Below are 12,449 nucleotides of genomic sequence, written 5' to 3' on the forward strand. Positions count from 1 at the left end.
ACGGCTAGTGTACGTTGACCCGCATCGCCCATTTGCTTTGAAACGTTGTGGTAGGAATAATTGCAAACGTATGAACTGCTGAAGCGCCTAATTAATTGTTCGTTTGTTTAGAGTTACGCGCTCCGTATTTCTTAAGAAATGGAAGACTAATCGGATCGGACTTAAATGTGACACAGAATTTCGAAAGCATTCCTGCGTGCAAAGATTAATTTAACACCTACTGTTTTCGAGTAACTTTTTTTATGTCCATTGTGTTTTTTTTATGCTTGGTGAGGTTTTTGATTGCTACTCAGTTTTACTCCAAGTTCACGTTCCGATTAAAATATATCCTTTGTCCATCTCCAGGATATAAGATAAAATATTTGGGCTCAATTTTGCTTAAATCGGTTTAGCTGTGAAGCCTCGTGCTTAAGTGACTGGCTTTTTTGAAATCCCTTGGGAACGTTTCCAAATATCTTTATTATTATTATCACGGGTCTTCTCTCAGAACGAGAAGGGTTCAGGTAGGGTATAAGTCCACCTGGCCCAGTGTTGTAGTGGTGGGTAATTTTTTTTATTTAATAATTTAATACGTTAAAGGAACTTACCTAATACATCTATCCGAAATGTTAAGGGTGGAAAAATAGAACCCCCGAAATAGAAGTCAATGCTCTAACTAACTAGGCTATCATCACCATAATAACTTCAACTGATTGAAGTCTGCTACTGGACATAGGTTTGTTGAAGGGAGTTCAAAAATCCACGTTCTCGTTTTATGTCCTCTGTCTACCACGTTTGGGGCCGACCAACGCTGCGTTTACCTGTGCGGGGTCGCCATTCTAGCACCTTGGAACGTCTATCGGTTCTCCGAGCTATGTGCTCCGCTCATTTCGACTTCAGCTTTGCGACTCGCTGAGCTTTGTCGAAAACTCTTGTTCTTCTACGGTTCTCCTCATTCCTGATTTGATCACGTAGATATACTCCCAACATTCCTCTCACCATCGCCCGCTGAGTGATTCCGAGCCTTCTTATGAGGCGCATAAGGCTCAGAATCACTAAAAAAAAAAAAATATTAGTGTAATACCTTCAATTGTACTTATACATCTGAGGAGTTCAATGGCCTTTTGAAGCCCTTAATACAATAAAAGATTTTCACGCTCCACATGACAGAAAATAAATAATAATACCACCATTTCTTCAAAACAAGATCAAAGGACTCGCTAATACAATAATGTACAAAAAAAATTATAGTTTGGAAATTACAGGGTGAGTTTTTGAGACGAGCACTTTATACCAGAAACTTAATGACGGTTAATAATACGATTCTGATTGCCGATTCCAGCAAGCAATGTTTGTTACTTTAGCGACCCGTTAAGTGATTTAACGGATTGTTGGTGTAAACAAGTGTAACAAGTGATTATCTTTTCTGACGGGCAGCATATGTAAATTGCTGGTATATAGGTCTAAGTTCCGTTAAAAAGACGATTAGGTACTGGCGGTTCATTGGTAAGCTGGACATCGTTATTTGAAAATGAGTATTTTGAAAATTTTGAGATAATTTAAGAACACGGACCCACCACGCTGCTCCAATGCGGATCGAGGGGCTCTAATGATTATCGTCATCATGTAAGTGATAATGATTGGGACCGGCTAAGATAGAAAATCGAGAAAAGAGGAGACCCGTAATATTTATGTTTTATATCTATCAATAGTATTGTTGTATTTATTCTATTGATAGATATTAAAAATAAAATATACTAGTATATACTTTAGCATACCTTGTATTTATGTAGTCTTATTTATGTATTCGTATGTATGTTTTATATACAGTGTACCCAACCTTTTCGTTTTCCTTTTTAGTTTTCCTAATGCTAAGGTTGCCTGGCAGAGATCGCTACTTAGCGATAAGATCGCCTTATGTATCCTACTACAGTCTTGAAGTGTTTGTTCTTGTGGTGTACAAATAAAGAGTTCAATAAATAAATAAATGGATTTTATAAATAGCTGCCATAAGAGCCCGAGCTCAAAATCTTACCCCGAATGTGGCCATTACACAAAATTGGAATCGGAGCAGCAATAAATAGTGGCTAACCGAGATATGAGCGTACACTTTGAATTTACAGCGAATCTATTAATTTTATTAGCGAATGTTTATCATAGTGACAATTCTTGGACAGCGGATTACGCCATTTTTTGCGAAATAAATGAATAGGCAATTCAAGGCGTGGGAAACTTTTGAGAAATTGTTGCGTTTATCTCACATAGTGTAATAGAGGTCAGTGGTTTATCTACATATTTTGTGATCTTTAGACAGCCGATTGGCGCAGTGGGCAACGGCCCTGCTTTCTGAGTCTAAGGCTGTGGGTTTGATTCCTACAACTGGAAAATGTTAGTGTCATGAACATGAATGTTTTTCAGTGTCTGTGTGTATATGTATATTATAATTATTTATGTATATTATTCATAAAAATATTCATCCGTCACCTTTTTACTAATAACACACGCTACGCTTACTTTGGGGCTAGATGGCGATGGGATAGATCTTTAGACGGCCGATTGGCGCAGTGGGCAGCGATCCTGCTTTCTGAGTCCAAGGCCTTAGGTTCGATTCTCATAACTGGATGATGATTAATGTTTTACATTGTCTGTGTGTTTATATGTAAAATATTCATCAGTCATCTTGGTACCCATAACACAAGCTACGCTTACTTTGAGGCTAACTGGCGATATGTGTATCGTTGTAATATATGTTTTTATTTATTTCATTTTAAATCCAGAACACGTTTTTAATGCTGTTTCTTTTTAATTAAACCAACTTGTATGGTTCGTGGTTTTCGTGAATTTTAGATTTTTTAATATCTCTGATGCTTATTTTCATATTATATATTCACCACCTTCACGTCTCCAGACTATTGAATAATTTTCACGTATTTTTAATACGTGTGAGAAAATTATTCAGTAGTCGCCCCTAAATAAGAAATTATTTTCACCGGCACACAGCAATGCAACAATGCTGCTTGGCGACAGTACTAATAAACATGACAATACTACTTTCGTACCGTGGCTTAGTAGAAAATTAGGTCTGCCAAATAAACTCTACTACTTTAAATATGCATCTCCGACAAATCAAAATTTTAAACAGTCCCAAATTATTAAGTCGCACGTCGGTACAAATCACAGACTGCCGCATTCATTTTATTTATCTGTATAGATATTTAGGTTACGAATCAACTGCGGATTTTGCAGAGATCTTTTGTAATATTTGCATTCGGGTCACCTACAATGCCGACAACAATAAATTGCTCCACTCTCGCTAGACTGTGATGAATATTGTAAAGACAGACGAATTGCCCCTCTTTATTTCTTCGGTAAGATGGATATAGCCCAGTGGGTAGGACTTCAACTCCCTTCCCTTTCGGGAAGCCGAGTTCCAAATTCAAATTCAAATTCATTTATTTCAAGTAGGCCTATTTTATAAGCACTTTTGAAACGTCAAGTATGTATATTTGTAGTGACTCTACCACCGGTTCGGAAAGCAGATTCTACCGAGAAGAGCCGGCAAGAAACTCAGTAGTTGCTCTTTTTCAACATCAACATTTACAATCATTTTTCTATCTTGCGGGAGATGAGAGCGAGGCTGGCTGCTTCCAATCTACCTTGTCATTGGGAATTCATCAAATGTATAGTAACCTCGCTGTACTAGATGCGTTTTTACACATTTTTTAAATGTATGCATTGGTAGGTCCAGAATTTCCTTAGGAATCATCAGTTGTAAAAGCGTATACTCAACCCGCAAAGGAGTTCTGCACCTTTCGCAGACGATATGCAGATATCACAAATTTATGTCCGTTTCTGGTAAGTCGATTGTTAATTTCAGCTTTTTGTTTATAAAGAGTAATATTTTGTCTCACAAAGACTATATTATTATAAATATATTGCGAAGCTACTGTAAGAATACCTATTTGTTTAAATTTTTCACGAAGCGATTCGCGTGATCCAAGTTTATATAATATCCAATCCCAGCACCCACCTCAAATTTCTAAGTTATGTGCGTTTTAAGCAATTAAACTATCACTTGCTTTAACGGTGAAGGAAAACATCGTGAGGAAACCTACATGCCTCAGAGTTCTACATAATGTTCTCAAAGGTGTGTGGAGTCCACCAATCCGCACCGGGCCAGCGTGGTGGACTACTGCCTTAACCCCTTCTCATTGTGGGAGAAGACCCGCGCCCTGTAGTTGGCCAGTAATGGGTTGATGAGGATGACAATGATCAACTGTTCAATGCTCGGTTTCGCGTCGTGAAATACGTCCATAACAGATAACTATGAATACGCAGAAGATTGATGAACAAGAATCGATGCGCTTGACAGTACAATGGAATACTTTCTTTACTTAGAGACTAGCTGTTGCCCGCGGCTTCGTACGCGGTTTTTTACTTTTTTATGAATCCCGTGAGAACCGTACATTTTCCCGGGATAAAAAGAAGCCTATTTGTTAATCCAGGGCATAATCTTTCTCCATTCCAAAAGTCAGACAAATTGGCTCAGTAGTTTTTGCGTGAAAGAGTATCCAACGTCCATTAATACTTCCATCCACCCAGATTAATAGGATGTAAGAATAGAACACGTAATTTTATGCGAGTTTTTTACACAAAATTACGGAACTCTCATTCAGCGGATATTGCATGCGGTGCATTGCGTCGAAAAACAGTGAAACGCCCCGCTCACTTATCGGTTCTCACCCGCAGAATGTACAGAACACGTCTAACAGAGGTAAAATAATTACTGTCAACTGTTAAATGGTATAAAGTGATTAACCGCCTGTTCAAGAAACACACCTAAAGTGGAGTGGTTTTTGATAGCGTCAATATTTGTCGTGTACACGGTTTCTGTATGTTCTTAATTCGCGGTTTGTTGCGTATTTTATGTATCTTCTAACTTTTACACCAACCACTATTCTCTGAAACTGTTGCTCACCTTCCACTTATGGACTCCTGGTAGAGATCACTATCAGTGATACGGCCGCCATAACACCATAGCTTAATTGATAAGTTTTTTATGTAGGTATGTATTATATTTTGTTGTGTGATAAAGAAATTTATTATTATTACTACCTGTTGCCCGCGACTTCGTCCGCGTTTGTTTTTGTTTTGGAAGCATATTTAAGTTGTGTTTTTTTATTGCTATTATTAAACTAAACAAAACGTATAAGTATTGGCGACCTTCCTGACGCAACGGTGAGCGCTGTGAATTTAAGTAGGAGGTCCCGAGTGCGATTTCCGTCAGGGGCAATTTATAGTTTCAGAATTTTCTCTAGTCTGGTCTGATGGAAGGCTTTGGCCGTGGCTAGTTACCACTCTAGCGACAAACACGTACCGCTATATCATAATCCCTACTATCCCTATCCCTACTAATGTTATGAATGCCAATGTAAGTTCGTTTGTTACGCTTTCACGCAATAACTACTTAACCGACGATCCTCATGAAACTTTGTACACATATTCTTGGAAGTGTTAGAAGTAATATAGGATACTTTTTATCCCGACATTAAGCTCGGTTTCTTTGGGAGAGGGGATGAGTGTTTGAAGATTTAACACCATAACTCCGACAAATTATAACCGATTTAAATAATTATTTTTGTACTACAGAGGTTATAATATGTGTTTATTTTTGAGATAGAGGCCAGAACTCCTCAGTGGACATCAGCAAACCCCTCATTTAAGGCTTAGCGATACAGAATTTTTTTTTTTAGATCTACAACTAAATTTAATGCAACATCAAAAAAAAATCAAACGCAGACGAAGTCGCGGGTAACAGCTAGTCGCTTATAAATAGTCGTTAATACTGACATTTAACATAAATTCAATATTTCTGTCATTTCTTTTAAATAATTTTTAACTCTAAATTAACGCTATTGTTTTGTATTAAATTGCATGTTTTTATTCTGTGTTAATTGCAATCAATCGTTTGATATTTTTGCACCCCAGCTAATGGCAATATACTGTTAGACAGCCGGTTGGCACAGTGGGCAGCGACCCTGCTTTCTGCGTCCAAGGCCGTGGGTTCGATTACCACATCTGGAAAAATGTTTGTGTGATGAACATGAATGCTTCTCAGTGTGTGGATGTTTATCTGTATATTATAAGTATTTATGTGTATTATATTCATACAAATATTCATCAGTTATCTTAGTACCCATAACACAAGCTACGCTTACTTATGGGTTAGAGGGTGATGTGTATATTGTCGTAGTATATTTATATTTGTTTGTTTATTTATTGTGACTTCGTAATTGATATTTAAATGACATCTATGTAAACGTGTGTTTACATAGATGTCATTTAAATTATGGGAATTAAGATTTATTCTGTCTAATCTATTCTGTTCCCTAACATAACCTTACTTAACCTAACCATCTTATATTGCACCATCACTTACCACCAGGTAAGATTGCAGTACATGCAGTGGAATAAAAGAAAATCCTGTGCGATTTATTCACACACGGCGGAAGTGTAGCTTCTGTAGCCTACGAGATATTGAGGTGGATGTAGAGTATCAGAACTATTAGGATAAATGTAAGGTCTATTATTTAGTTTCCATGGTAACTAGAACAGGTAAAAAAATGTATAATATTTTCTATCTCTCTCTATACATTTATCTGTTAGTTTCTTTATCTAGGTATTATTCGGTTTCCTTGGTAACTTAAATAGGAGAAAAACAGATAAAATAGTACGTATATTTCTGTCTCAGTCTTTGCCGGCTTCATCCTACACATTTGTGTATTTGTGTCTCTTACCTGTCGTTTTTTCCGTTGCATCCGGTTTGAAATCACAACGATTCTAAAGAAGTTTCACTTTAAAATGTAAGTATATCAATGTATTTAAGTATTCCTCAAAATATGATGAAATTATTTAAAATAGCGTTATTAATTAAACAGATATTCTAACACTTCATTAACAGGGTCACCTATATTCGAATCAAAGGACATTGCGTAAGTCATTATTAAATCAACATGACAACGGACTAATGTTAACCATAAATCACGTATAATACGATGTCTGTACCCCTAGTACACGCAGTCTCAAACTTTGCGTTGTTTTCGAGTTAAGAAACATTCAATTAATTTAATTGACAATGTTTAACTGTATATTATAAGTATTTATGTATTTTATTCATAAAAATATACATCAGTCATCTTTGTACCCATAACACAAGCTACGCTTACTTTGGGGCTAGATGACATTGCGTAATGTGGTAGTCATCATTAAACGAACCGATTGACGTCCACTGCTGGACATAGGTCTTTTGTTGAGCGTTCAAAACTCCACGATTCTGGGCTTGTATCCAGTGGCTCCCCGCGACTCGTTTGATGTCGTCTGTCCACCTGGTCGACCCAACGCTGCGTTTGCCGGTACGGGATTGCCACTCCAACAACTTGAAACCCCAATGTCCATCGGTTCTCCGAGCTATGTGCCCCGCCCATTGCGACTCGTTGCGCTATGTCGAAAACTCTAGTTCTTCTACGGATCTCCTCATTTGAACACGTAGCTCACTCCTAATATAGTTCTTGCCATCGCTCGCTGAGTGACCCTTAGCCTTCCTATAAAGGCCATATGTGTGATGTGGTAGTATATTTATTTATTTACTAGCTGTTGCCCGCGACTTCGTCTGCGTTTGTTTTTTGATGTGACATTAAATTTAGTTGTAGTTCTAAAAAAATTTTAAGTATTCGGTATCGCTAAGACTTAAATGAGGGGTTTGCTGCTGTCCGCTGAAGAGTTCTGTCCTCTATCTCCAACCGCAGTTTGGGCAAAATTAAACACATATACCTCTATAGTACAAAAATAATTATTTCAATCGGTTATAATTTGTCGGAGTTATGGTGTAAAATCGTCAAACACTCATCCCCTCTCTCAATGGAACCAAGCTTAATGTTGGGATAAAAAGTATCCTATATTACTTCAAACACTTCCAAGAATCTGTGTACAAAGTTTCATGAGGATCGGTTAAGTAGTTTTTGCGTGAAAGCGTAACAAACAAACTTACATTGACATTTATAATATTAGTAGGGATAGGGATAGGGATTACGTCCCCGGACGAGCTCTGTCGCAAAAAGCGTGACAGCGTTGACAAAGCGTTCAACTTCTAGAACCTACCTCTCGTTGCTGGTGATGCACCGCTTCACCTGCTTGCTGGGATGTTTCTTCTTCGGCCTCACCGCCAGCTTGTGCTTAGCGGCAGTTGTGTCTAGCAGCTCGGCCTTCACATCCAGGTCCGTGTCGATTTGTGAGTTCCTGGGGGAGGGGATAGTGTTAATACACAGATGAGGGTTCTATCAGACTACTGAATAGGAAAAAACATGTTATGTGGTCTAACTAAGGTCCATTCAAGGGAAGTTATTATAAAATTAAGTGCATTTCTGTTTTTGGATAGAATTTGCGGAAGAATAACATGTAAAAAGGATCGTGTGATTTTATGAAATTTTACATTATAGATATTTGACTAAAAAATTTCGGAATAATATTCCATTAAGGGTATAAAAACTCTGTGTTTTAGAGTACGTATCATATTACTTAACAATTATTTAGATGATATACACATATAAAAAAATTTAAGACAATATTTTACAATCGTTAAGTCATTTTGATCCGTTTTTCAATTATTTTCATTCAGTAAAATCTTTTCACACAATTTTTTGTCTACTCTGACTCGTATAAATAACATTCGAGGCCCAGATTTGTGAAGAGCTAAAACCTAATTTATTTTAAAACTTAGATATTAATATAAATAGATTGGTTTGTGTAGTTGTTAAGGGTGCATTCACAAGTGTACGAGCCATCTTAGTTTGGAATATATCTATCAAGGTAGCGCCGATATCGTTTAATTTGTTAAAATTTCAATTCTTAAACAATTTTGCAGCTGCACCCACGATTGAATCCTCGTAAAATTAAAATAGAAAAACTTTTCCTATTAAACGCTTTTGTAAATTAGAGTGAAAGTTCTAACATTGCCTAAAAAAACAACTTTAAGCTTTATAAAATTGAAATAAACAAGTCATGAGAAATAACCTAAACCAAGACTTATTTCTAAAAAAAAACATGCAATGCAGCACATGGTACAAAATAAGCAGAGCGTAGCGTTCATAAACCACGTGCACAAGGGTTATATTGTAGGTAAAAGAAGCACTATGTATGTTAGCTAATGTTGAATATGATTATTTGCAGTACTGTCATATTTTTATTATTTGGAGCTGTGATCTTATGACAAAAGGTTCTAAAGCTAAGCTTTAGACTTACGTATTTCGATGCAGGACGCAGTAATATACTATCGAATAATTGCAATAACAAGCCTTAATAGCCTGCTAAAAATATCTAGGTAGTAGCGTTGTGCCCCTCTGGTTGTCATAAACTAATTAATAATCATAACGCTAGGGCAATATTTTTAATGCGAACATGTGTGAAAGGCCCCTGAGTGCTAGTGATACTATCCTGGTATCAATCACGTCGACACTTCACTTTGAGCGACGTTGCGCGACGCCTCAATGTCAGGGTCCGAGCGCGTTCGGGTTTCAAAGATCACGAGGTTGTTTGATATACTCATAGCCTTGAATATTTGTTTTGCTGAATTGTCACCTGGTGGTCAGTGACCATGGAACTGAAGTCTACGGTAAAAACACACCTGAAAGGAGTATGGCATATTACCTCATAGGTTTCTAATAAGGATTCTAGCCCACAACTATTTACAGCAAGGGCGATAAGTATACTGTCACTAGTCGTGAAACGGCTTACAAATTACTGTTTTTATTGTTTTAATCAACAACCAGATGGCCCATGGTCAGTGGAAAACTATCAACCCGTTTGCCTGTAATTACGCTAACAAGCACGTGTTAGCGGTTGCTCCCCCTGGCTAATACCTACGCTACGCCATAAACATGTTGTGACGTCACTATAAGATTCATTAATACAGAATTGCTTTAATAGTTCTATTTTGCTTTATATAATTCGTAATAACACTTTTCTGAATATTTAATGTTTTCCAAATAGAATAATAACAATATATTTTTCGAAATAACTTACTTGAAACTAATATCGTAAAATATTATCATTGGTTCGTTTTGTTGTCAACATTGTAAGCGGTACCTTCTTAAGCATTCATTCTGTATCAAGTAGTTGTAGGGGGAAACTCTGCTCGATTATATGTCAAATGTAAAAAGTGAAAAATAGTATTATTCCTAGTACTATCCCCACATAATCTAACACACGCCTTCCAAACCGGAACAAAGCAATATTGCTTAGAGCTCAATATCAGCATGGCGGTAGTAGTTACTCCGGACGACTTCTGTCACAAAAAACTCTACTAGTACTAGCGCCACCACCTACTCATAAAGCCATAGGGCAGAGAGAGATGGTCCGAAAGCTTATCATGATTTTCCCTCATAACTTATTTTATATGATATGATTAAACTATGGAGGGTAGAGGTAAGGAGAGTCATCTGTGTATATGAAAAAGTGTCGTCAAAATGTATTAAATTAGGATGGCGCCACATTTGCATCAGGGTAACTCTTAAAAGAAGCGCCAAATATAAATATTGTTAGAGTAGGCTTGAAAAATAAACAAGGAAGTATGGTTATATTTACCACAATATTTTGTAAAACGTAAGTTGTTGAAATTCTCAATAATTAACTACTTTAGTCGATATGACATTAAATTTTTTAACTCGGCATACTTCAATTCATCTACGATTGCTACATTCATACCATACCCTGTGCATCCACCAGCGCCATTGTGGAGGATTTTTGAACTGTTATTTAGCGCATACACTGGACACTTTTTCAACTTTTCTCCCATATAAGATGACTCTCCTTACCTCTACCCTCCATGGATGAAACGAATGTGTGTTAAAACATCCAGAGTGTTAGCTTTGTTATCCGATATCGTTATGAAATCATCGTTGAGACTCAGTTTGGCGTGGAGTATAAGGACAGAAGAAATTGTAAATGACACCATACAGATTCTCCAACTTTTCGCGGAGAATAGCAAATTAAACTTTATGTTCATAATATATAATGGAATTCCGCAAAGTAACGCCTGCTTCTATCCAACATCCGGCATCAATCACGTCCCCACTTCACTGTTTGCGACGCGGCCTGACGCCTCAATGTCAGGGTCCGCGCGTTCAAAACACGAATCAGTTTCAAAGTTTTTATTATTATAACTCAAGATAATAGTTTTAAGATTGTTATGTAGATTTTTACTTTCTACGGCGCCCCAGGTTGTGAAGCCCTGTACTACACTATCAATAGTTTATACCTATAGCATCCTGGAAACAGACATACTACTACATGATGCTTTTGAAAACCGGTAAAAAAAAAGGTTCCCAGCACGTAGATTCAAAATTCAAAATTCATTTAATTCAACTAGGCCTAATATAAGTACTTTTGAAACGTCAAGTCTGTCTGTTTGTAGTGACTCTACCACCGGTTCGGAAGGCAGATTCTACCGAGAAGAAGCCGGCAAGAAACTCAGCAGTTGCTCTTTTCCAACATCAACAATTTACATTTTACATTTTAACATTAATTTTTCTTGTGAGAGATGAAAGCGGAGATCCGGCTCCGCTTTCAAGCAACCTTGTCATTAAGAAATTCATCAATTGTATAGTAACCTCGCTGTAATAAATGTGTTTTTAAATTCTTTAAATTTATGCATTTGTAGGTCCAAAATTACCTTAGGAATCATATTAAAATTGTTATTCCCGGCCGTCCACGAAAATGCAAGCAAAAGAGAACTTCCTTATGCTTACTCTAAAATTATATTTTTGTACTACTGCCGTACCTACGAGCAACATTGTTGACTGCATAAAACTACAAACTCAGCAACGCAAACTATAACTGGCAATTGGAAGACTTCCTCAATATTTTGGCAACACCGTCGCGGCTTCGATTCGTATTATATTATACCTAACATAAATTAAAAAACTCCCGGCTTTTAATATAGTGCAATCTAATCCAATTGACGGCCGACTGGCGCAGTGGGCAGCGACCCTGCTTTCTGAGTCCAAGGCCGTGGGTTCGATTCCCACAACTGGAAAATGTTTGTGTGATGAGCATTAAATGTTTTTCAGTGTCTGGGTGTTTATATGTATTTTCTAAGTATTTATGTATATATAATTCATAAAAATATTCATCAGTCATCTTAGTACCCAAAACACAAGCTACGCTTACTTTGGGGCTAGGTGGCGATGTGTAGTATTATCGTAGTATATTTATTAAAAAAAAAAACCCTTTCATTTAATACCCATATTTTTTGGTGGCGGCAATCTTAGATTTGGCATTTGTCAAAATGTATTGTATTCCACTAGTCAAGCTAATTCGCTGTCCATACTGAGGGAGTCCTCAGTAGCGATTTTTTTGGCGGCGGGCATTTTGGACAGATTCTCGACTAATCCACCTTTTAAACAAAAAATAAAGTC

The 12,449-nt window shown here is 37.0% G+C and overlaps 1 protein-coding gene across 10 annotated transcripts in view; it reads right to left on the minus strand.

Annotated features, from left to right (window-relative positions):
• LOC120628057 (obscurin-like) overlaps positions 1 to 12,449 on the minus strand; it is a 153,485-nt gene that overhangs the window by 93,394 nt on the left and 47,642 nt on the right. For 9 of the 10 annotated variants that reach the window (XM_039896330.1, XM_039896321.1, XM_039896313.1 and 6 more), the window contains one exon: positions 8,137 to 8,274. The exons of the other annotated variant lie outside the window; for it this stretch is intronic. In XM_039896330.1, coding sequence (XP_039752264.1) covers positions 8,137 to 8,274 — 138 coding nt within the window. The remainder of the gene's footprint in view (positions 1 to 8,136; positions 8,275 to 12,449) is intronic. 10 annotated transcript variants of the gene reach the window in all.

Source organism: Pararge aegeria, chromosome 2, assembly GCF_905163445.1.
Source record: "Pararge aegeria chromosome 2, ilParAegt1.1, whole genome shotgun sequence".
Classification (NCBI taxonomy): Eukaryota; Metazoa; Arthropoda; class Insecta; order Lepidoptera; family Nymphalidae; genus Pararge; species Pararge aegeria.